At 43.4% G+C, this 26,284-nt stretch overlaps 2 protein-coding genes across 6 annotated transcripts in view; one reads left to right on the forward strand and one right to left on the reverse strand.

Moving 5' to 3' along the window:
• Positions 1-19,943, forward strand: part of LYPD1 (LY6/PLAUR domain containing 1) — a 67,070-nt gene extending 47,127 nt beyond the window's left edge. The window contains exons 2-4 of one of the 5 annotated variants that reach the window (XR_007768283.1): positions 4,577-4,767; positions 8,003-8,098; positions 11,772-11,867. Coding sequence is in view for 4 of the 5 variants with exons in the window: in XM_050916044.1 (XP_050772001.1) it covers positions 8,003-8,098; positions 19,646-19,764 (215 nt within the window). In the remaining variant the exon portion in view is untranslated. Of the gene's footprint in view, positions 1-4,576; positions 4,768-8,002; positions 8,099-11,771; positions 11,873-19,643 lie in introns of those variants that run through there. The other 4 variants (XM_050916046.1, XM_050916044.1, XM_050916045.1 and 1 more) reach the window with 4 other exon arrangements.
• Positions 1-26,284, reverse strand: part of GPR39 (G protein-coupled receptor 39) — a 123,484-nt gene that overhangs the window by 24,864 nt on the left and 72,336 nt on the right. The gene's annotated exons all lie outside the window — the stretch shown is intronic.

The following is a 26,284-nucleotide window of genomic DNA, read 5'->3' on the forward strand; positions in this document are numbered from 1 at the left end:
TAATTTCAGCTTGCTGAGCTGGCATTAAATTATAGCAGATCTGGCAAAATTATGGATTAATGACAGTGGCGAAAGCTGGGCAAGACATTTTGCCAAATTTTGTTGGCATAAGCTCCAAGTCTATAAAAACGTTTAAAGAAGAAAAAAAACAATGGCTTTGGTTGGTAACACTAACAGCTTAGCAGTGGCATCGAGCACATCTTGCCTAAAGAGAAGCCCTCTTTAGCAATGGAGAGCCACACGGCTATGGTAAATGCCAAAAGAATTCACAACAGGATAACAACCTTGCTCTTAACAGCTTAACTAAAACTGCAAAATGAACATAGCATATTGTCATAGAATAGATTGGAAGGGACCTCAGGAGGCCATCTAGTCCAACCCCCTGCACAAAGCAGGACCAATCTCCAACTAAATCATCCCAGCCAGGGCTTTATCAAGCCTGACCTCTAAGTCTTCTAAGGAAGGAGATTCCACCACGTCCTTAGGTAACCCATTCCAGTGCTTCACCACCCTCCTAGTGGAAAAGTTTTTCCTAATATCCAACCTAAACCTCTCCCACTGAAACTTGAGACCATTACTCCTTGTTCTGACATCTGATACCAATGAGAACAGGTTAGATCCATCTTCTTTGGAACCCCCTTTCAGGTAGTTGAAAGCAGCTGTCAAATCCCCCCCTCATTCATTTCTTCTGGAGACTAAATCCCAGTTCCCTAAACTTCTCCTCATAAATCGTGTGCCCCAGCCCCCTAATTATTTTTGTTGCCCTTCGCTGGACTCTTTCCAATTTTTTCACACCCTTCTTGTAGTGTGGGGCCCAAAACTGGACACAGTACTCCAGATGAGGCCTCACCAATGTCGAGTAGAAGGGAATGATCACGTCCATCCGCTGGCAATGCTCCTACTTATACAGCCCAAAATGCCATTGTCCTTGCCAACTGAGAAGGTTTGAGCTTCGTGTGCCACTAGCCACCAGAGAGAAGACTCGAGAAGTAGCTTGAATCCCAACTTCTAAGGACGTGCAATGGAAAGGACAGCTGTGAAAAACTGAAAAAGACAACTAACAATTTAGATCCACAGTCAGTCATTCACTTTAGTGCATCTTAAAGGCAAGATACAAAGCTGAGGAACTACAGAGATCATAGAAATGTAGGACTGGAAGGTGCTTTGATAGTCATCTAATCTGGTCCCCAGCACTGCAGCAGGACTGAGTATTATCTAGACCATCCCTGGCAGGGGTTTGTCTAATCTGCTCTTAAAAATCTCCAGTGACTGAGATTCCACAACCTCCCTAGGTAATTTGTTCCAGTGCTTAACTACCCTGACAGTTAGAAAGTTTTTCCTTACTGCAATTTAAAGCCATACTCCTTCTTATCCAGTCTTCAGGGGTTAAGGAGAACAATTTATCACCCTCCTCTTTATAACAGCCTCTTATGTACTTGAGAACTGTTATGTCCCCCTCAGTCTTCTCTTCTCCAGACTAACAAATCCAATCATTCCTTGAAGGTCATGTTTTCTAGACCTCTAATTATGTTTTGTTGCTTTTGACTGGACTTTCTCCAATTGGTCCAGATCTTTTCTGAAGTGTGGTGCCCAGAACTGGAAACAGATCATCCTCAGCAACCAGAGACATGTACAGAATAGACCACTCTGAATACAGAACTGATGAAGCACAAGTCTGCATGTGACATTTCTCCTTTTTATTGCTTTTGAGGCAGTGTTTTGACATGGCTAGCCCCAGCCCTGAACCATGTACTCCTGGAAATAAGGTGAGGAAGGAGGTGTTAGGAAAGGACTCTGCATGTTCCCCCTGCAGCTTATTGCCCCTCTCACTTTTGTCAGAGAGAGTACAAGACAGGTTTGTCAGCATGGTGGGTGCATATTATCGGACTTGGCATCGCACACTTCACCTTCCATACAGGTTCTAAAACAAAGCTCCAAGTTCCAAGCATCTTTTTGAATAAAAGGCCTCTAACGCTGCTTCAAATACAATTCATGTAAGTCACCAAAATATCATGTCGGACATTCCTGTGGTAAGAGCCATGGGCTGGGGTGGGGAAGAGAGGGAGAGGACTGAAGATACTTATGGTGAACTTTGTATATTTTCTGTTGCATGTTCTCTGAGACTGAGGGATGCAGGGGGGAGGGGAAGGGGAAAAGGGAGCTTGTGTCCTAATGGAGGAGGTAAGAGCTCCAAATTGATTAATACACTCCATGTCACTGTCTCCTCCTCTTTCCTAGCATGGCGGCTCCCCTACCCACCTATGCATGCTACCTTGCACTAGAAGTTAGTGTTTCGTGTGGCAATATTACCTTCTTCCCAAAAGCCCAGCAGAAATACCACCTGTTTCACAGGAGAAGATGCTATTCAGAAGAGCTGCTCCCTAGCTGAAGCCTCTCAAGCCTACACTGCATGTTTATGGGGTGCAGGGACATTGCAGATGCAAGAAGGGAATGGTGATTATATGGGTCTGCTGCCCTTTTCCTTAAGTATGAAATTGCTTTAAACCCTTTCCCCTGCTCTGTATAGTAGAAAGGAATCAGAGCCAGAGGCTGTGGAAGACAGTTAAAATTTGAAAACCACCACAAGGTAACCAGTCAAAGTAGCAAAGATTTGAGCTCTGTCTCCTAGTAATGATTCCAGGAAAATGCTACAACTAGTATATGTCGATTTAATCTCCTTTCCCCCCCAGTCAATTTGGCCAAGTGTTTTCACTATGTGCCATTGTTTTTCAAAGTAATGTGACTGGGAAATCTAATTGTGTTTTGTTTTTTTTTTAAAGGCTTTCTGGCTTCTGAAATCCTTCCGAGTTGCAGCGCTCCATAGCAATCAAAATGTCTAAAAAATAAATATATTAAAAGGTCTTTTCCAGCTAGAAAGCTTTTCATGACACCAGACTATTTTCTCCATTTAGCAAAGTTCAGAGAAGTATACACTTAACATTTTTTTGAATAAGCCTGAACTCACTTAGATTTGAAACAGAACAATGTGAAGCTGTGTACATGAGTGGTATGTGAATTGCCTAAACTAAAGAAACAAAAATCAATTCTCTTTAGATTGGAAAAGAAGCCTCAAAGTGAGGTGGGAATCAGCATGGAAGGTTTGACTAACTGGGATTTAGAGTGAAAACTGTTACATAACCTGAAATAGAGAAGTCACTGCCTTGCCTGACACATTTAAAGGTCTCAGTGAACACTATATGATGAGATATGTAATTCTCCTTTTACCATAAACTGGTCCTAGATCCATAAAGGAATGAGAGTTATGCCAGGGATAATGTGGTTTATTGTACAAAGTTTGTTAAAAATGTAATTAAAATATTTCAAGGTACAGCACTGGAGGCCTTGAATATTGGTCAGTTTCTCCAGTTCTAGGTTGCTAGTTCAAACCAGGTCCCTGTTGTTAGTCTTTGGAAGTGGCACCAAATAGATGACTGTTTATATGCCCTGTGCAAAATGACTTTGGTTGTGTTTGTCCAGTCCCACATTACAAAAACCACTGCCACAATTGGAACCTTTGGCAGAGGCACCAAAGGCAAATTATCATTATATTGTGCCTAAGTACATCAACTGATCTCTCTCTCACACACACACACACACACACGCGCGCGCACACACACACACACACCCTGAAGAGCTTAACATGTAACTAGACAAAACAGAAAAGGGGGGCATTATGGTCTCCATTTTACAGATAAGGAACTGAAGCACTAGGTATATTAAAGTGACTTGCCCAAGGTCACACAGGAAGTGTGTGGCAGAGCAGAGAAATGAACCCAGGTCTTCTCAGTTACACTTTTCCCCACCTAGAAGTTGTCCTTCAGCTCGGAGTTCAAGCACATTGGTGGGTTGGTGTGGGGAAGATAAGGCTATCATTGCCCAAGCTGTGCCGCCTCTGTAGTTAAAAAAACCCAGTTACCTAACTCTACTGTAATTGTTGTTCTTTGATATGTGGGTGCTGATGTGCATGCCACTGAGGTGTGTGCACTCCCAGAGCATCAAAGCTGGAGAACGCTGCCTAGCACTGGCACCTTCTGGCCCTTACCCTCTCTCCTGGCTACTTAAGGGCAGCACCCTCAGTTCCTTTGCACCACATGTTAAAGAGTAGAGACTAATGCAGAGGGCACAGAGGATGGATGGAATACACATCTGGACACACATCTCAAAGAACAACAGTTACAGTACAGGTATGTAACCATTTTTTCTTCTTTGAGTGGTTGGAGAGGAGTATTCCTCTCAGGTGGCTCTCAGGCAGTACTCAAAGGAGGTGGTACTCAGAGCCTACTTCTACTACAAAACTGCCTTCCTAAAGTTTACATCTGACCTAGATGTAGCATCGTGGTAGCAGCATAGTGCTTGGTAAAAGTATGTACAGCAGCCCTGTAAATGTCCAGTATCAAAACATCAGCATTGTGTGGGCCCTTGTCAAATAAGCAAGGGCGGCTCTAGGCATTTTGCCGCCCCAAGCACGGCAGGCAGGCTGCCTTGGCGTGCTGGGGCCTGGAGCCGCCCCTGCAAATGAGCCTGTAATCTCTTCAAAGGCGAGGGCTGAGCTTCTTCATATGTTGTCATAATGCAGGAAGTTATCCACCTGGAAATCATGCATGCAAAGACTGCCTAACCTGTCATTCAGTTTGCACAGAAGACAAAGGCTAAGCGGTGAACAGAAAGGCTTAGTCCTCCCCAGGTAAAACACCAAGCATCGTCTCACATCCAACGAATGAAGTGGCTGTTCATCTGCATTTGACTGCAGTTTACGAAAGAACACTGGTAAGTATATTACTTGGTTCCGATGCAATTGGGAAATCACTTTCGACAAGAGTTTTGAATGAGGTTGTAGGGCCACTTTGTCTTTGGAAAAACTGCATATACGGGGGCTCAGCCATTAAGGCCTACAGCACTTACTCTCCTTGCAGATGTTATAGAAACAAGGGGAGGGACAGAACAAGTTGCCAGGGGCTCAAATACAGGGCTCCATAAGGGAAGCTAACAGTATCAAGGTCACATGAGGGAACCAGCTCTTTCACAGGTCGGTGGAGGTGAGTAATCCTCTTAGAAATCTTGCTGTAATAGAGTTTGAGAAAAATTTACTCCCTTTGGATTAGAGGATGAGACTCTAATATCATCGCTACGTGGACCCTCAAGGAGCTGAGAGACAGACAAGAGGATTGAAACTATAACAATTTCTTGAATGCAGGCTAGCCTGGGTTGAAGCCCCCAGACTAGTGACTAAAGCCGTTTCCACTTGGCTGCATAGGTAGCTCTGTTATTGAGTGGTATTTGCCTAACAGCTTCCAAATAGCATTCCTCCTCTTCAGCTAGCCATGCAACATCCATGCCGTGAGGCGCTGAGCACTGGCTGTAAACCTCAGCCATCATGCTGAGTCAGTACATCAAGATAGAGAGGAAGAAATATGGGTGTTCAAACTGATAGACTGAGCAGGTCAGAGAACAAACCTAGTGTGGCCAACACAATAGCAACAAGAATCAGTTTGGCATGATCCAACTTCAACGTGAGGTTGACCTGTGGGCCAACTGGGATCGGAGGAAGCTGTATATTGTCAACAATCCCTAATTCACATGGAAGGTGTTGGTTCAAGAGGCTGGACTGAGACCTACTTGAGAGCAAAACTGATGGAACTTTTTGCCATCTCTCATTACAAAACAAGTCTGTCATCAGGATGCCTCATTGTGGAAGATGAATCTTAGGACTTTGGTCTTGAGAGACTACCTATGGTCCTAGGAGATGATTGGTCAAGTGATTTTGGACCCCAGGTAAATGAGTAGCTGTGGGAACCATGTTCTCCCTAATGGAGAACTGCCAAAATTTTATTGCCTCTTGACAAAGCTGGTTGGAGCGTGCACCTCCCAACCTATTCACAATACATGGAGGTGGTATTGTCAGGAAATCTATGAACTACTGCACCAATCATGATCCCAAAAGCCTTGTCAGGCTTTGAAAGTGGCTCAAGCTCCAGAAAATTGATCTGAAAGGAAGTTGCCTGTTCCAATCACAAGCCCTGAATTTTCAGTGTCCCTAGATGTGTTCCCCAACCTATTGAGGTAGTGTTAGTGACTATAGTTTTGATCAGAGAAGGATGAGCAAAAGGAACACCCTGGTATATATAACTGCCCACTACTATAGGGAGTCCAGGATCGCTAGAGACACTCAGACAAAGCCTGCCTAATGATTGACAACTTGGGTGATTGACCAACTTCAACCCCATGCTTCAAGAGGATGAAGGAACAATCTCGCATGCTGGACTATGTAAGTGCATGTAGCCATATGGCCTAATAACTTCAGGCATACAAGGACTACAGCTGAAAGTTGAGATTGTGACGCCGGACATAGGTGACTAATAGTGTGAAATATTTGTTTTTAGCAGAAACAATCTTGAACACGATTTTTTGACTTGGTATTAACGTCAACTTTCCTTTTTTTCAAAATCAGGCCCAGATGATTGAAGAGACGTAATGTGAATTGGACATAACAGAGGACTTGCTTCTCGCTAACCAATTGTCCAGACATTGGAAGATATTAATTCCTCTTTTCTCTGAGATATGCTGCTATTAGTCATGTTTGGTAAATACCCATGGAGCGCAAGACAGGCCAAAGGGAAGCACAGTGTACTGATAATGCTGACCTGCCACTACAAATTTCAGAAACTTCCTGGGACTTGGGAAAAACCACCACATGAAAGCAAGCATCTTGAAAGTAAGCATGAAGATTGAGGGGAGCAAACCAGTCGTGATTCAAAGAAGGGAGAATAGTTGCTAGTGTAACCATGTGGAATCTTATGTATTTGATGCACTTGTTGAGAATGTAGAGATTAAGGATAGGTTTCATCTTTCCCTTGGGCTTGAGAATCAGGAAGTACCATGAATGGAATCTCTTTCCCTAATTCTGAAGAGGAACCTCCTCTATCACCCCGGAAGCCCAGAGAGTCTGCACCTATTGAAGAAACAGATTTAGGTTGGACATTAGGATAGGGCATCACCCAGCATAACTACAGATCATATCTACTATAAACTAAACCTCTGGGTAATACTAAACTATACTGATTAATTATTTAGTAAAATCCCAGAAAAAGACTGAGACAGAGAACTATGAGGTCAAAATAGAATGCTCCATCTCTTGCTACAGGAGGAACGGAGGGGGGTCAGGGCAGCACTGCCCTTAAACAGTGAGAGGAGGCACCAGAGGACTCAAAGCTGACACACTTATGGGTACTGCTCGCCAAAGCTCTCTGGCTTTGGTGCACTGGGCACCTGCACACCTAAGTGGAAAAGACGTCTGCAACCACTTGAAGAAGGTGGTGACTTACAGGGCTTCCAGGCACTCTTACCTAAATTCACACCAATATTTTTAAAAATAGTTCAACAATTCAAAAGTGTTTCAAAATATTGAAGAATACCACTTCGCTAGTTAAATAGGTTAAATGCTTCACCATGACAATTAAGTGACTTAAAATAAAACTAAGTGACAGTTTCCCCCCCTCCCCCAAGATCTGTTATCTTTCAACTAGGAGAAGATGGGGGGAACCCAGATTCAATTCCATGAAGCTTCATATCATATTTCTCTTCTATCTGAGATTTCATTATGGGCTTGAAACCAAAGAAGTGCATTGCCACTCATGCCTGCTCTTCCAGTTATTGCTGGTTTTTTAATAATTATTCATTAATTGCACACTCTGATAAGATCCTCACTGTTCTGAAACATTTCCCCTCTGGCCCCCCACTATTAAAGACCCTGATTGCCTGCCAAAAGCGTAAAATTAAAAATCTAAGCGCTACCTCTGAAAGGTTTAATATGTGCCACATTGAAAAAGTTTCTATAGCTCACAGCCATGTAATTGCATCACCGGCTAACAGCACCATCTCTCTCAGCATTTGAAATGCTTTTCTTTGAAACACAAGCCAGCTCAGCATAGGATTTACACTCCATGTGCGCCAATGCTTTGTATGTCGTCTATGTCCTTCCCCTTTAATCTCTGCTTCTTTCCAGCAGGTGAGAGCCCCTGGTTATCTTGCTGTAGATTCTCTCATCCCACCCACTCGAGGATGCAGCAGAGAGAGGAAGTGTTGCCAGTTCAAGCAGGAGGTTTGATAAATTCCTTTTCATTCCATTTAATCTTTTTCCCCTTCTTCCCTCAATGTTGTCTCATTTATTCCTACATCCCTTCCAGTATTACAGCTTTACCTGTTCTACCCAAAGAGGTGCACTTGCCCTACACTGGAAAGCCAAACAAACCATCTCTTCCAGCCAGCCATACTAAATGGTATGAAGAGTCCCATGCATCTTGCACTTTGCTTCTATAGACTGCCACAGTCCTTCTAGTCAAGGGTTATTCTGATCCATTAACCGGTTGCATTCTATAGTGCACATCCAGAGCCTTAGCTTTCTCCTCTACCCCCTACCCTCCCAATGCACAGCCTTCTTCATTCTGCTCTTTTATTGTTTAATTTTGGAAACTGGATGATGTTTTAGTATGATCAGTTCTTGTGTAAGAGTAAGGTCCTGACAGAGCTGGTTAGAGTCTTCGCAGTCGATCCTGACCTGCTGCCTCCATCCACACATTCTTATGCTGCAGTTTCATGGTGAAGTCTCCGTCAAAAGGGATCAAATGTCCACCGGTGTGGGGAAAGGGATTAGATTGCAGTGCTTCAAATCTTCCTACTATGAGGCGGGTTAAAGAAATGCTGCAATCCAGGTCCAAAAGAGTTTAGAGAAAGAAATATAGTGACACAACACAAATCTCTTGTGTTTATAAAGGTGAGCTACAAAACTTTATTTCCCTTTGTTGATCACATTTAAAATTAGATTCATTCACCATTTTCCCCCTTTAATCATGTTGTAAGGGTGCCCAAGTTCAACACCTCTCCTTCCCAAAAGATGGTTATTTTCCATCTTGTTTTTTTTTTTTTAAACTTTGCTAATATCACCAATGTTATGTCAAACTGAGCTTCCTTTTTGTTGGGCCCAGGCCTGGGAGCTCTGTCAGCTCTGAACTGAGGAGGCAGGGATGATTCATCTTTACAGACACAAAACAAAAACAAAACAAAAATGCTTTTGTTCTAACTCAAATGCCTGAACAAGGAGTTGAATCACTATTACAGATAAAAAACAAAAAAAATTTAAATTGCCGTAATAAGGATCACTTCCCCTCCCAGCATGAAGAACAGGAGTACTTGTGGCACCTGGTTTCTCTGAACTTAATTATTTCAGACATCCATATTCTCTCCCTGGAAAACGGTGCAAAATACTTGAATTCCAAAGTCTTTAAAAAGCTTTAAAACCTCACACTCACCTGACATTTTCTATTACTCCCATTTTATTATTGAAGTTAATAGTTTTAAGTCCAGTAAGTATATCCCCTTGTAAAGGCTTCAGGGAGTCTTTAAAAATAATCTGGCTTCCACTTGGGTTTCTAAAATAGATATTTAAGAGTCATAATATAATAGACGTACTCCATTCGGGAATTCAAGGTCTCGCAGGACCCAGAGCCTTGTTACCTAGATTTAAAATGGGAATAATGGTAGAACCGGTGATCTCTCTAGAACCTGTAAGCCCACCCACTACAAGTGACCTGACTTTCAAGATTAATAACAGCAGATGGGTGTTCATTAAAGTCAGTGGGAGCTGAAAACATGAAAATATTTAGAATTTTAAATAAGGATTTAGGAGCTTAACTTTAGGCATCCATATTTTAAAACCTTGGCTTGATACTGCTCTTGAGTTTAAGGGAGAAAAGTAAAAGTAAATCCTGTTATTGGTAGGTGTCTTTGGAAAGAAACAAAATACATCCAGCTGCTGACTCTCCTGAAGGGGTATACCACCACAGTATGTTTCTAGCTAATACTTAGAGGGTCTCTGTGCAAACAGATCCTTCATAAGAAGTTGTAACAACCAAGCTGAAGATGATAAAGCAAAATTGAGTAGGTCCATGCCAATGGCAAATTAGAAATGAGAAATCCTCTAACTGATACATCAGACTCATAGTCCAACATCATCTTGCATTTGTAATAAATGCAACTATGTACGATATAAATTTAAGATTTTAGAAAAAATGCCCTCAGTGCAAAAACCTGGCTGTCACACAACTCACTGCAATGCATCAGCACACTTTTTGATTAAAATGTGAGTATGGATTTAAAAAAAAAAAAATCTCATGCAAAGTTGCAAGAAAATGTTTGAGGTCCTTTCCTTGAGTACATCACTTGGGGTCTTTTCCTAGAGTACACCAATAGCCAATTCTTCTCTTAATGCTTCCATATTGCTTCACTCCATTCACTATCTGTCAAATTATACACTCACATTTTGCACCATTAGCCCTTTTGGAACAATGCCGTACACTGCTTACCCCCTATATGCGGGCTGAAAAGCTTCCCTGATCCTGTATGCCAGGCAACACCCATCCAAGCTCTCCTCAAGACATATTTCTTGGGACTGTGCTGGACCACTAACCCATGCCAACCTAGTATATTTAGAAAGACTTCCACTTCTAAGACTACATATACAATGCAAACAACAAGTTGCTTTATGTTATATAAGCCTCCTTCTAGTTCCCACCCCAACCCATCCTCTCTCCATGTCCTCACATCATACATAACCTAGATCCTCGAACCTCCAACTGGATCCACACAAGCACACATCTGCATTCATGTGATCCTCCAGGAAGTCCTAGGGCTTTGCATGATCAGAAGAATTCACACCCACAGCCATCCAGCTGTAGGACAAAGGTCCTAGATTGGAAGCTTCTCAGGGAAAGGGGCTGTGTTCATCCATGGTGCTGTATAAATATCATATATATATTGAACATGGACAAGTATGAATTGTCAAGGAGCAGCAATTTTTGTATTTCCTCCTGGAGCCATGGTCAGTTCTTTATTTGAAAAGATTAACAAACAGGATTTTGCCATTCACAGGGCTCTAGCACTTCAACCACCACAAAAAGGTTCCCTTGGTCCTCTCTGGCCTGGGCTATGCACAACACCCTTCTTTGTTTGGAATTTAGTGTGGCTAACAGTTATATAAAATGTTCTCAAATCTCTGAGTCACATTTCATTCATTCACTGCTGTCAGTGCTGGTTTGAGAAGCTGGTTTGCAGCCAGGAAAGCTCTGTCTTACTTCCGCCCACAGCCTGCATTTGTGACCCAGCTTCCTTTTCTTGGGCTTGAGTCTCTGTTGCCCTGTACTTTGTGTTGTCCATCCAACTCACACCACAATTCATCCAACAACTCTGTCATGTTCCTCCATTGAGGATCCTACTAGTTGGGTAGTTGAGAATAAAGTGCTGCTTAAAGTTTCTAGCTTACACTACGCTTATTTCACAGCAAGATATTCAGAATGCATTAACCACATTTTCCTCTCTCCCTCTACCCCCCACAAAAAAAACAAAAAAAAACACACCACAATCATGGTAACAGCCAAATTTTCTTCCAAGGTATTCTGGGAATCAAAGAAGCTTTGAGCTGTTGGACAACCAAATTTATCCTGATCATTTCAAAGGGAGCAGAGCACTCCAATGCCTTTCACTATCTTGTTACTGGAATTCCAGAAGTGAAAAGGGTTTTCACCTCAGCCCTCATAGTTTCTGAGTTTACATCACTGGAGTTCCAAGTTCTTGGAAGTCCTTAGATATCTTTTGATTCTGGGGTATCACTGGAACCCAGTCAAGATGCTTTCCTTCCATCTTACAAACACACCTCTTAATGTCACAAAGGGGAATGAGGCCTTAGCCCAATTTGTAAAGTTGACTTTTCTTTACTGCAGCCTGGTGTTACGCGCACAGAGAAACTGGAGTTACAGCAACAAAGCCAAGGAGAGAAAAACGGAAGCTCGCAGGAGGTGTCTGAGTTCAGGTTAAACTTTAAAAGGTGTGTTGCACCTGCGGGACAGGCTTAAGAAGTAACCAGGAATCCTATACTTTCCACTTTCAAGAAGGGTAATTGCTTTTTGGGGCTATTTTAAAATAAGACCATGGGCCTTTCTTCGGCCTCCTACACAGGAGCTCTCTTTTAAAGTCAATTGTGAAGAATGTCTACCAACTTTTTAGTGATATAGTAATGGGGAGGCCTCTCACCTTCCCATAAACCAGCAGTCTTGGGAAGTTTGGGCTGCCTTTCAAATTTTACAGAAGTTATATATTGAGGAACACAGACTTCAGTTCTAAAGCACGGCATTCAAGTGAGTACTTTTCTGAACAGAATGGTTCTCATTTATAGAACGTCAGTGCCTCTGAATTATTTATTTGGATTTCTACAGTAATAAAAAGGGACACCTGTCCAAAAGTTTTTACGTGTCCCCAGCACCAGTTACACGGATGAAACTAAAACCAGCAGCTTTCACATCAACAGCACTGTATTGCCTACAAAGCTTCACACACACCTCCTCACCCCCACCCTCTGCAGCACCCTGTGCAAATAAATGTCTTTCAGAATCCCCGTGTGGGGAACTAGCTCAGATTAAATTTTTCTCGCTCACACAGAAAAAACACTATTTTGCCAGCTGCCTCTCTTTTATATTGAGAGGTACCCAACTTGAGTGCCTCCGCTGACCACAGTGTGGCACTAGGGCACGAAGAGGGTGCTGGTCTCTCCGGTGACTTGGGAACTTCCTGCTGAGGGCATTATACCAAAAGCCAACACCTTAGATTTAATCCAGAAACCAATAAACAGCCAGTCTCATGCTACCATAAAAAAGAACTGATTGATAGGCAGGCTGCCTCGTTCAGTACCATCTTAAATTTCTGGATTGACTTAAGGCATAGCCTGACCTAGAGATACTATAACAGAAGCTAAGGCCATGTCTTACTACTGGATAAATTGGCACTGCTGCGATCAATGCAGTGGTCTCAGTTTAGCAGGTTGGATGAAGACACGCTAAGTTGATGGGACAGCACTCTTCTATCGACATCTGTATTCCACCTACCCGAGAGGCAGAAGCTATGTTGACGGGAGAATGTCTCCTGTTGACATAGCACGGTGCAGAAACCCCTATAAATCAAGTTAAGTTATGTCAACTTGAGTTACATAACTTATATAACTCAACTAGCGTAACTTAGATCGACTTACACTATTAGTACAGACCAGGCCTAATGCAATATCTCATTTGCTTAAAATGCATGTGAGTAAGCAGTTGCAGGACCAGGGACTAAGAGGCTATGCAAACAAAGAAGGAGGGAGAAAAGAGCACAATAGTTATTGCCCCAGTAATCAGAGAACTCCATGCGTAGCACAGAAACAGAGCTCATTCAATATCCTGTGTGTTATCTGACTAGTGGTTTATAAAAGCTCTAATGTCGTATGGCAACTTCAAAGTGGATACAACATTTTACATTAAACAAAACGGTCCCCTTCTTATATGGAACAAAGCAAAAGTGCTCTTCTTTTGCCAAAATCCTTCTTTCCTCTTCATGAGTTGAAGGGCTATTTATTCTTTTCTGACCACATCTCCAGTTAGTGCTAATGAGATTTTGATGAACCCACAAAATACAAGCTATTGTAACAGTTTTGGTCACATGCGAAACCCAGGTTGTGTTTTGGTTTGGTTTTTTACTCCTGGAAGAGAGGAGTAAAAGATGTCACTATCTCGGTGGAAAAGATCTAAGGGGATGTGTATGCTCAGGGACTCGACTAGCATAGTTATAACTAACATTTCATTATAATTTTCCTTAGAAACTTGTTTCTAAGGGGTTTGACTCAATAGTAAATATTGGTTCTGCACTAACATTTTCCATGCAGTAGCTCTGTAGGTGTCAAAAATAGCTTTGACGTCAAACCAAAGCTAGGCAATTCATAATGCTGTACAATTGCTGTTGGTTTTATTAACAATGCAAGCAAAAGTATATATGTATTAAGAACTTGATTCATAAAAAAATAAATGCATTTGGCATCTAGAATACTCAGTAGTGGGTATTGTATAAGGTTAAGATTCTAACAGGAACCAGAACTATTGTTCCCAGTTCTTGTAGTTTTGATATGATGTACAGGTCTGGGACCCCTAAATAGCACATGTCAATGTACACTGTACAAACCACCACATCATCAATGTAGTTACAATGCTGGTATCTCCAACATGGTTAATCTAGCATGTGGAGAGTGGATGGGCCTGAACCATCTTTTGACTTAGAGCCAGAGAAAGGAAATTAAATCAATGGTTTATAAGAGAAAGAACTGATGCAGTGATTTTATATCCAGCCAAACATGAACATCTATAAAAAGGGCAGAGCATCTATTCTGGCATGTAAATACTACTTCCGAACTTCCAATTAAGGCACAGTGGGAAGATGTCAGAATAAGTCTGAGGAGGAAGAATGCCACTTAGAGACACTGGGTAGCAGTCTCTAAAGCACCCAAGGGATTATGTCACAGTATTGCCTGCGATAGCAGGGGACTGGACTCAATGACCCAGGAAGTCCCTTCCAATCCCATGTTCTAAGTCCCAGTGGGGCTTCATTTGGGGGTCATAGTCACTTTTGAAAGTTGTACCAAGTAGCCTTACATGTTGAAACAGACATTTAGAATTGCTTGATTTGTACTACTTCAGGTTGCAGTTATTAATTATCCACATTACAACTGAATGGAAATTGTTTATCACCTAGGAGTAACCTATTCATCACTAGATTCTAATACATTCAAAACAATGGGAGCTTTGCCATTGACTTAATTGGAGAAGACACTGTCCTAATTTCTCCATAAAGATTAAAACCAGAATGTATCCATACTGTAAAATATTTACAGCATATAGAATGGGTTTATTATCTTTCCTCATAGTAAACACCTGTTATCCTGTGACAGGAAAGTGGTGGAGAGAAACCTCAAAACAATTATTCTCCCCCCATTAAGCCAAGTTTTGCTCCTTTTGTTGGCTCGCATTATGGCTTTTACTTGTATATTACTGTCTGCAAACAATGATCTTCTTTATAGCCCTTCCTCTTGTGATATATGCAAAATCCTTCTGAAAAGGTTAATGTTATTTGAAGAAGTAATTCCAAATATCTTAGTATGTAAAATGTTGACACTAAACAGAATAGGGATTTTGTTAATTATATTTTCTACTTTTCCCAATAATTAAGAATATGAGTTATACTACAAAAATGTTAGTCTTTAACACTCCACCTGCCTCTCTCCTGTAGAGGCAGAATAAATGAAAGTTATCAAAGGATCAAGTTTAAGTATTTGGAGTAACTTCAAAACAGACTTTACAAGAGCTTTTTTTTTTTTTTTTTTTTTTTAAATGTATAAATCAATAGAGTCAAGTTGCCAAAATAGCTGGGATGAAGGTAAGAAGAGAGTAAGTGAATGTGTTAAGGGAACCTCAAATGGGACATACTTGTCTGGTCTTTTTACATGGCACTATTTTCCCAGCATAAAGATCCTACTATTTAAGTGAATGCTACAAAATGTGACGTCTCCAACAATGTTATTTTTAAAGTAATAAAGGAATGCTCTTCTTGCCTGGAACCAATCTTCATATACAGAGCTGCAATCTTGTCCAAATTTTGTTCACACTAGTTCACATCCTGGATTTTTATGGTCTATCTTTATTTCTCATTTTTATCATGATGTGTGTGGGGGTTAGGGGGTGTATGAGAAGTAAAATATGGCCCATGTGCTTTCCGTTCAGATAAAGGGCAAGCTTTTCTTACCTTGATTAGTTTATTCTGTCTAAAAAATAATAAATCAAGTGCTTAGAGTGGAGTGTGAGAAAACACTTCATGATACACAGGCAATATCTATGAAATTAAAATATAAAGATATTGCCAGAAAAAGAACCACTCAGTGTTGGGCCAATTTTTTTTTTAATTTGCAAATGTGAGTTGCTATAGCATGTTCTGCACTAGTTCACTGTGCAGAACTTCTATTGATGTGCAGAATATAGAGTGCCCAGTGAAGACGTGGACTCCAGATAAAAAGTTCTGAAATACAGTTTAGAGAGACTATTCAATTATTAGCTCAAGTGAAATTAGCTGCAACCTAGATCAGATTTTAAAAAAAGTAATTGAAATTGCATCACCACTTAGCAGATGTTATGTGCAGGAAAACAAAATTCAGATATAAAATGTGACCATTTCTCAAATCCAGTGAGCTACCAAGGGCAGGATTTGCCATCCTTATTCACGTCAAATGGAAATGGACTCAGTGAGACTCCTCACCTAGGAAGGCACTACTCTATGTGAATAAGGAGGAGATAATTGGGCTCCAGGATCAGAAGGGGAACCAGATGGCAGAGCTGGGGGGGACCCAACTAGAATATGGCACCGGTTGGCATTTGAAACAGGCTAGGAGTAGTGAAAAAAACCTTTACTTTGACTTTAAGTAGCCCATGAGGAATTATTTTGTGGTCTCAGTTCCTCTTCGGGAAGTTTCACGTTAATAAGATTCTGGCTGTGGTGGATTTTGCAAAGAGATCACATGCTGAGGCTGCCTTATCACAAGAGATAGCTCTTCCACATCAGGACTGAGGTACATTAGTGGGACAGTGTGTGGTAGATGCCTGGACTGTATCTGTGATTAGTTAACAAAAACAGGACTTTTCCTTTTCCATCCCTGTTGAGCCAGTACCTTTCATAAGAAGCCCCTATCAGCATCTGCATCACTATTGACAATCCTCTCTAACACAGTACAATTGCATACATGGTACTCTAACATAGTATTGACATCTTGTAGCTAACTAAGGTGTTACTAAGAGAAAGGAAAAAATGAAGATACCAGCAGCAGTCCCTGACACCAAAAATGTAGACTCTTCATGGCATTTTCATGAACATAGACAAGGGATGCAAATCAAAATGCATGGCACACGAATGCTAATCAGAGAATAGAGTCACTGTCGCTTTTGCTTTCACTTTGACCCTTTCGGCATCACTCATGCTAGAAATACTGAAGTTCATGGCACACAGAACCTAAATAGGCACAAATTAGATACCTGAAATTCGTTATCTTGAACTGTCTAATTAGTAGCTTGAGGAGTACTGCAGTGCTGCTGAAATATGGACCATGTTGCTCATTTTACTTAATTCAACTATTCATTGTGTAGAGCAGGGGTCAGCAACCTATGGCACCTGAGCCAATTTTTAAGGGCACGGTGCTGCCTGCTGGAGTCCCGAGGACACACAGCCAGTGAGGTGCAGAGCCCGTGCTCCCCCGAGAGAGGAGCCACCTCAGCGGCCTTCCCGTGGGCTCCCGCGTCCCCTTACCCGGCGAGGAGACCTGCCCGGGAGCGCGGAGGGGCCCGCTCACCTGGGCCGCTTTGGTATAGGTGGCCATGGCGGATTGGCGGTGCGCTGGGGGAGTGGGTTCACTGCGGGACCCAGTCCCGACTCACGGTGGCAGGATGCGGGGGCGGTGGAGGCAGGAGAGGCCGGTGGAGGCAGCAGCGCCGGCTGCTGAGTGTCCCTAGGAGGAGGCACCCGGCCGCGGCCAGGGACCGGTACCTGCTGTTCCTGAGTTCGGAGGAGCGGAGAGCCCCGCGGCACCGAGCACGTAGAAGGTGCGGGCGAGCGGGAATCGGTGGTGGCCAGAGAGCCCTGGGTGAGGAGCTCACATACCGCGGGGTCATGCGCCACCCGGAGCGGCTCCTCCAGACACAGCCAGAGGGGACTCTCTTGCTGGGGAGCGCTAGTTGTGCTCGTGCAGTGTGCTGTAGGGCCCCGAGTGGGTGAGGCGGCTGGGAGCCGTGGGAGGGCTCTGCCCTGACTCCCCACACACACACACACACACACACACACCCCCAGCCCTCTGCCCTGAGCCCTGACCCCCCCACACACACCCCCAGCCCTCTGCCCTGACTCCCCTCCACACACACGCACACCCTCCAGCCCTCTGCCCTGACTCCCCCCCAACACACACCCAGCCCTCTGCCCTCAGCCCTGACCCCATACACACACACACCCAGCCCTCAGCCCCACACACCTCCCAGGCCTCTGCCCTGAACCCTGTACCCCCCCCCCCCCCCCACACACACACACACACCCCTCTGCTTGACTCCTTCACACACCCCCATGACCCCAGCCCCGACTCTGGCACCCCCACACATACCCAGCGCCCCCCGGCCCTGACACCTGCACCCCCCTCACATGCCCCCAGCCCTGACTCTTGCATCCTCTCACATACCCAGACCCCCACCCCCATGAACGCCCCACATCCTGACTCTTGCACCCCCCACATCCCCACCCTGACCACCAAATGGGAGCTCTTGCACATGCACCCTCTGCACATTCTCACCTGCACCCCTCGCACCAGGTGGGAGCTGCCCAGGTAAGTGCCCCACACCCAAACCTCCGCCCCAGCCCTGAGCCCCCTCCCTCATTCTAGCTCCTGGCCAGACTCTTCACCCCCAGCCCTGTGCTCAGTCCACTCCCACCCTCAGCTCAGTGCAGAGAGAGGAAGAGAATGGGCCAGAACCAGGGAGAAGGTAGGTACCCACTGTATGTGGGCAGGGCCGGGATCCCAGACCAGCAGCGGGCTGAACGGGTCTGGCAGCCAGGATCCTGGCTGGCAGGAGCTGGCAGATGAAACCCCTGAGCAGCAGTGGGCTGAGCAGTGGTCTGGGGTCCTAGCCACTGGCCCCGAATGGTCTGGTCTGGGATTCTGGCTGCCGGACCCTTGCCAGCCAGGGTCCTGGCCACAGACCCCGCTCAACCCGCTGCTGGCCTAGGTGAACAGAACCCCAGACCAGCAGCGGCCTGAGTAGGCCAGAGGCGTAAGATCAACATTTTAAAAGAAGCTTCTCAAACATTTTGAAAACCTTGTTTATTTTACAATACAACACTAATTTAGTTATATAATATATAGACTTATAGAGAGAGACCTAAAAAACATTAAAATGTATTACCAACACGCGAAACCTTAAATTAGAGTGAATAAATGAAGACCCGGCACACCGCTTCTGAAAGGTTGCTGACCCATGGTGTAGAGCAAACGGACTAATTTTTATCCTTGAAGCAACAAAGTGAAGTTGCTAATTTGTTTAATTATACTCAAGACTTCAATTGAAACCCCAAAGTGTAACGAGACAGAGGAGCATTCTGTGTGCCACTAAAAATGATGAACATAAAGCAGATGGAGTACTAAGTTTATGCTGGCAGAGGTCTATTGACTATGCAGAGCTGGACGGTCATAGGTGGCAGACTCATTTCAACTTACTGAAACGTTAGTTTGTTTTCCTTGTCAGTAGATGAGTTTACAATAGATCTTGCTGAATAATTCATTGCATGGGTCTTCATGTGGGTATTTTACTGTCGGAATATCTAACATACTGCACTAATCTATAAATACTGACTATAAATGTTCCTAGCAGATAGCTTTATTTTTTTATGCTGCACTAGTCTTTTTTTTTTTTTTCCCCCTTTCTTTTTTAAGTGTAGGGGACAGCACAGATATTTTACTGTCTCTCTTTTAGCAACACCAAATGCTACAACATTAGTGTTATTAACATATGCATTAGCTCAAGCTGATTTGCTCTTCCAGCTGCTGTTCCAAACTCCCAAGGAGAGGCTACAGCAGTGAATCAGATAACACTAATGAGTGTGTTAATGAAGTTCCTGCAGCGGAATGTGTAGCTTGGAGACCGGCATTAAAAGCATATTCCTCTACCCTTGAAAACTAAGATGGATCAGAGCTGTTGATTTTTATTTATTTATTTAGGTACTCGCTCACTGCTCAGCGTAAATTCCTGCTCAGGAGGAGGATTCAGCAAGAGGAATGCCCAGGATGGAGAAATGAAAACACAGCAATCTATTCTGAATCCAAAAGCAGAGAATTAGAGTTAATTAGGAAACATATTCCAGATGGACTTTTGCCAGCTCCACTCTGCCCTATAAAGTGCTGCCAAGCCCTGGTTTGCCTTTCGTTAACTGTCTGCTCTCGCTTTCCTGAGTTTGTCCTCAATAAATTGTTTCTTTCCCTTTTATTACTTTAATAATGTAGTCTCTCTCTGTTAGTACCAGAGCCGTGATTCTGTTTCTGCAATTTAATTAAACTAAATTTCATAAATCAAATGCTCTCTCTTTTGGTGCAGGGAAGAATATATATATATATATAAAAGCAAACTGACTGGGGATGAAGAGGGAAAATCATTTAAAAAATTCCTCTGGTTGCAGCAGGAAACACAAACTCATCAAACACAAACTCGAAATATGAACCCACCTGGAGTCCTGGAAACCAAGCTAGTTACGACTTCATTTGTGTTTTGAAAATATATGTAATAAGTGGTATCACACACACACACACACACCAAAAAAAAAATCAATCAAAAAATCATAAATATGATAGCTAGCATCACTATAGAAGCCCACTAACAGAAAAACCCTGCAGGCTTTCAGCACTACAACCCTCAGGTTAATAAACACAGGTTTCCCCCCATTCCTTGATGCAGCGTCTTCCAACAGAGAAGTCATTGCTTTTCACAGTTATTTCTCCCGTCTCTCCCTGGGAAACCAAATAGTGTGGAGTTAGTTTGGCATCACTTAGTACTGCACTTCAGTCTGATTATATGGGATCATATATTGGATGAAACTGTGGCAGCGGCAAGGAAGACCAACCTTGGGAGGGACCAGCACCTTGCAGCCAATCCGAAAGAGCATGCTAGAATAAAAGAATAGGGGCAGAAAGAGAACCTTAACCAATATTTTATTTCCTGTTGATTTTCTCTGGCAAGATTTGCATGCAGACATCTGGGTTGCTAGGACTTGTTCGCTTCTAAGAAATAGCTCTGAAAAGGTTGTTACAAGGAGGAGGGAGAAATTTTGTTGTTCTTAACCTCTAAGGATAGGACAAGAAGCAACGGGCTTAAATTGCAGCAAGGGCGGTTTAGGTTGGACATTAGGAAAAACTTCCTAACTGTCAGAGTGGTTAAGCACTGGAATAAATTGCCTAAGGAGGTGGTGGAATCTCCATCATTGGGATTTTTAAGAGCAAGTTGGACAAAACACCTGTCAGAGATGGTCTAGGTAATACTTAGTCCTGTCATGAGGCAGGAGACTGGACTAAATGATCTCTCGAGATGCCTTCCAGTCCTATGATTCTATGCATCTCAGCTTATAACATGATCTGTTTAGAGTTGAAGTTCCAGGGAGATCTGTTGCTTTAAAGAGGAACTTACATGAGGCTGACATTTAGCCTGGGTCTACATTAGAGAGAGTTAGGTTGACGTAAGCTACCTTATGTCGACCTAACTCTGTAAGCATCTACACTAAAGTGTAGCTCCCACCAGTGTAACTTGCCCACTACCCTGATTTAACTGCACTTCCATGAGACGCGCAGTGCTTAGGTCGATATAGTTTGGTCAACACGGTGTCCACGTAGGCACTGCATTGCTTACATCGACTGTTGCTGCCTTTCAGTAACTGTCCCACAATACCCCACACTGACAGTTAAATCGGTGTAAGCGCACCACTGACACAAGGGGCATAGTGTGGACTTTCAAAAACAAGTTAATTACCATGGTGGCTGCACGTCGACGTAACTTAGGTCAATTCAATTTTGTAGGATCGACTTGCCCTCAGAGTGGGATGCATGAAGGGACTTCAGCATTGCAGCGCTAACTTTTAACCACCACCGAAAAAACCAACACACACAAACACCACTGGGATCCACGAAGCCAAGTTGGACACCTAAGTTCTTTATACAATGAATGGGGAGAGATAGGCACCTATGAATGCGATGCACAAAAGCCAGCATGCTAGGCAAGGAGCTGGCTAACTAGTCAATGGGAGATGCCAATGAGAGGAGTGTCTGGTAATCCCCATTCCTTTCTCGTACATAAGAAACTCCGTGCAGCCCAGACATATGCCCCTATCTGTGTTTGCAATCCATCAATGGGAACCTGTCTTGGGGAGTCAAGTGGATTAGGCACCCAAGTACTTTCTTAAAGGGATGAATCAGGTGCCTGCCTCATTCCACGCAAAGTGGCTGGCAGAGGAAGCGGTGATGATCGTAACTTTTAGCCCAGTGGTTAGAACATTTGCCTAGGATATGGGACACCCAGATTCATCTCCCCATCTGCTACGCCAGAGAAAGGATTTGAACAGGGGTCTGCCACCTCTTCGGAGAGGGCTCCAACCACTAAGCTATGGGAGATTCTGGTGGGGGGCTCCCTCAGTTGGTCCTGTTGAGCGGTGCCGCTGTGGATACATAACGAAAGAGCGACTGGAACAAGGGGACTGGACAACTGGTCTCTCACCTCTCTGGCAGGTGCCCTGAACGCCAGGCTACATCCTTACATTTCCTCTGGCCTAATAGTTGTTCCATGGTGAGTAAATATTTAAATATTTGGTTGGAGGGGCCAGGGTGGGGGAGGGAGGCAGAGAGAGAGATTCTGTAGCACCACCGCCGGTAGCCGGATTTGAATAGGGCCCAATCCAGTAGGCCAGCTCACAGGCCACTTGACCCTTGCATGCAACATTGGCTGATGTTCCCATCTTCCCCCGGTTCATGAATTGCTCTGGGGCTTAGGCAGGAGATAGGCATCATCTGGATGCCTAGGAGGAGGCAGCAGTGCACATACCCTAGGGTCTAAAATTTAGGTGCCTACGGGATTTTACAGAGGAAACTTAGGTGACAAGTGAGTTTAAGCACCTGCAGGGTTAGGCGACAGCCAAGTGGGCATTTCAGGGATTGCAATGATGCCACACGTGGGGACTTAGGAGGTTAATTCACTTTGTGGATCCCACCCTCAGTCTCTGGTGGGAAAAAAGACCACTGGAGAGAGCACCTATCACTTATGAACTGTGCGGCAGTCCAAGAGCCTGGTCTAGAAATTCATTCTCAGCCTCCGCTTACTTTTCTCAGTCTCCGATACTCAACATTTAGTCTGTAGCAGCGAGTGCCACCATGCAGTCTCAATGAAAGAGAGAGGACAATATCTTATATCCATTTAACTCCGTTTTTTCCCCGCCCCCATGATCATAAATGGTTTGAGGTCTGCGCCAATGTTTAAGCCCTAAAGCAGCTATCCTTGCTGCAGAAAGACAAAAAGAAAAAAGAGTGATTTAGCCAGTGCTCATTATGCCCTTAAGATTTCAGGCTTCTCACATCCATAATACACCTGTCACTTAATCACCACTGGCTCAGGGAGCACCATCAAGTCTGCTGCCAGACCCATGTGTTCTGCAAAGCAAAGCACCCAACTGCCTTCTGGCCAGCAGGCCATCTGCATTAAGCTGATTTAATCTTTTTTTAGTAATTTATCACAGCTGTATAAAAGTAAAAAAAAAAAATGGAGTTTGCACAATGCAGGCTTTCATTGGCCTTTGGGAAACACATGTGAACAAAATGAAATCCTCTCTCACCAGGGAAACCCAGCCACAATTCAGTCCCATTGCTTGGGGATTTTCTGCCCAGCAACAGGGCAGTGAATATTTCTTTGAATTCCTACTCGAGCCATCCTATGAATTGGGGCATTGTAACTCTCACTGTAGGAAGGGTTCTCAGAGCCACAGAATTAAAAAAGCAGACACCTATGATCAGTATCCAGTCAATATGAAGGCACAGACTTGAGAGCATGTTGTTGGTTCACGTACTTTGCTCCACCCATCGAACAGATTAGGCCTCTTAGATATTTGCCTATTGAATTTACACAGAATTGTAGCAGCTGAATATTACACAAAACATGAATGCTGCATGGCTACCTTGTCCTCTCCCCATTTGTCTGCCTCCTACTATCATAATAAAAAGTTCCTTCCCAATTTTATTTGTGTTGAGAGCCCAGCATGGCATCACTGAGTCCTGATTTGGCCTTCGGGGGCTACCAAGGGTATGTCTACAATGCAGTTTAAAAAAAAAAAACAAAAACAAAACACACACACCATGACACCAAGTCTCAGAGCCTACGTCAGCTGACTGAGGCTCAGAGGACTTTGGCTGGGGACTGAGGGTATAAAATTACAATATAGACTTTAGAGCCAGGGCCCCACCCTGAACCCAACACTGCTATTAGATAACCCTGCAGCCGGAGCCCACGCCAGCTGACTTGGGCCAGCCCCGGCCATACCATGGGTCTTTTATCGGAGTGTAGACATACCCTAAAAAACAAATAAGTGATAATCTTATCCTGACTGGGACTAACCAGATATGAAGCATATTTATGCTGCTTTCTGGAAGGTCAATGTTACATTAGTTAATACTATAGCAACAAGATTATCTGAATGAACAAGGCACTCTCCCAATTCTCATGTACCTCAGGATATTTGGTGCGGTTTTTTAAAGCCTGAGCTCCTGGAAGCATGTGAGTAGGTCAGAATGTCAGCTTCCCTTCCATAAGGAGAGAAAGTTTCTAGCCCTCGTGGTTGTGGGGAAAATTTTGAGAACATGAACTGAATGAACAGTAAAGTGTCAGAAAACAGGAGGCCAATAAAACCCCCAAATTATTATTTTTTTTAAATCTCATGATTTTGAGCACCCTGACTTATGATTTTTGAGCACTCAGGTGGCAATAGTAACAAGACCAGACTACAACACACTTTTCCAGCAGTCAAAGCCATCCCCACCAGTACCTTTTTCCCCTAAAGCTGACTACGCCAGCTGCACCACATGCCAGAACACTTTCAAATCCCCTGTCTCTCTCTAATTGCACCTACCTACAATCCAGATTGTGGGGAAGGGGAAATCCAATACAACGTAAGAGACTGTTTTTTGAGATTACCATCCACCCTGGAGCATTTTCTTGCATCAGAATTCCTTTGCTGGATCCTTTTACAATGCCAGTTCACTATCATCAAGCAGTGACCGCGAGGCTTCAAAGAGCACAAAGTAGATATTAAAGAATTGAGAGCCCGCTACCAGCATTGCCAACCCAAATCACGAGTTGGGCTCCAAAAAAAGTGATGAGATTAGCTTAAAAATCATGGGATTTAAGAGAAAAAGATGCATTTTGAGCATTTATTTGCCTCTTGCATTCAAAGCTTTTCACGTACACTGGGATAAAAATTCCATTTTTTCTTCACAGCCAGGAAAACTAGAAATATTTTGCCCTAGTCCTCCTGACAATGGATAAAACAGAAAATGAAACCACATAAATAACAATAGATAACACAAAGTACTTGGAGATTATCAGATGGAGGGCAGTTTACACAAGTGCAAAGTACTGTACTAACATTGATGAATTAAACCTCTACAGACTTAACCACATGATTAGTGTGTTTTCTTCAGTTCAGATGTGGAAACAGATAAAAGTTAAGTGACTTGCCCAAAGTCACCTGAGTGAAGGGTGAGGAGTCAGGAATACCACACAGATATCCTGACTCCCAGCCCTCTCCTCTAGCCACTAGACCCAGCTTTCTTCCTGTATGCTAACTTGAGTAATTCAAAACACAGAATCTCATGTTCAAGATACAGAAACAAACAAATCACATTCAGTCTTGTGAAACATATCATTAATGTGAACCTGCACCTTGTTAAAACTCATTTCATTTCTGCAGACAATACTTTCAAAGTTCTGTTTCATTTATTCATTCCATGTTTCCCTCTCCTCCCTCCCTCCACTCAACATGCTTTTTCATTTAATATGCCCTTTTGATTAAAACACCTTGGAAATAAAATAGTATTGAGGCCAAGTGTGCACAGATCAGATTCTGTCCTCTTTTACATTAATGGAACTTCGTTTACTGCTGTTGCTTTATTTAAATTGAATGAAGGAAGAATCTGGCTCAGTGTTTGCATAGCATCCAGCTACACTGCAACTATTCACCCACAGCTGGCCGGTGCCAGCTGACTCAGTCTTGCAGGACTTGAGCTAAGGGGCTGTTTAATTGTGGTGTAGATGTTCAGGCTGGGACCCTGTAAGGTGGGAGCATCACAGAGCTCAGGCTGCATCCTGAACCCAAACGCCTACCCCGCAGTTAAACAGCTCCTTAGCCCGAGACCCACGAGTAAGAATCAGCTGGCATGTGCCAGCTGGGGGGTTTTAATTGCAGCGTAGACAAACCTATAGTGACCACTAGGAAGTCTTGGTTTTATTAGGTTTATAACAGATTTAATTTCCTGAGTGCTCTCGACTTGGAAAGAACAGGTTGTTTATGTGCTTTTTAGATTTTCAAATGGCCAAGAGAGAATCAGACCTTGTTTTCCATTATCTGACTATTGTTGTGCACTCTAAAAGATGATGAATGAAGGAGAAAGGAGTAGCTTTTTACCAGATATTGGTTTTCTCTAAGCATCTGATATCCACCAGTCCAGAATGTCGGTCTTTTCCTCTTTTCATTGTATCAGTGGCAGATGCCAATCGTGTTCAATTAGTCTCTCAGAATTCCTTTTACAAAGCTCACATTCTCAGATATAAAACTAGAG

Source organism: Gopherus flavomarginatus, chromosome 10 (assembly GCF_025201925.1).
Source record: "Gopherus flavomarginatus isolate rGopFla2 chromosome 10, rGopFla2.mat.asm, whole genome shotgun sequence".
In the NCBI taxonomy this organism is placed as follows: domain Eukaryota; kingdom Metazoa; phylum Chordata; order Testudines; family Testudinidae; genus Gopherus; species Gopherus flavomarginatus.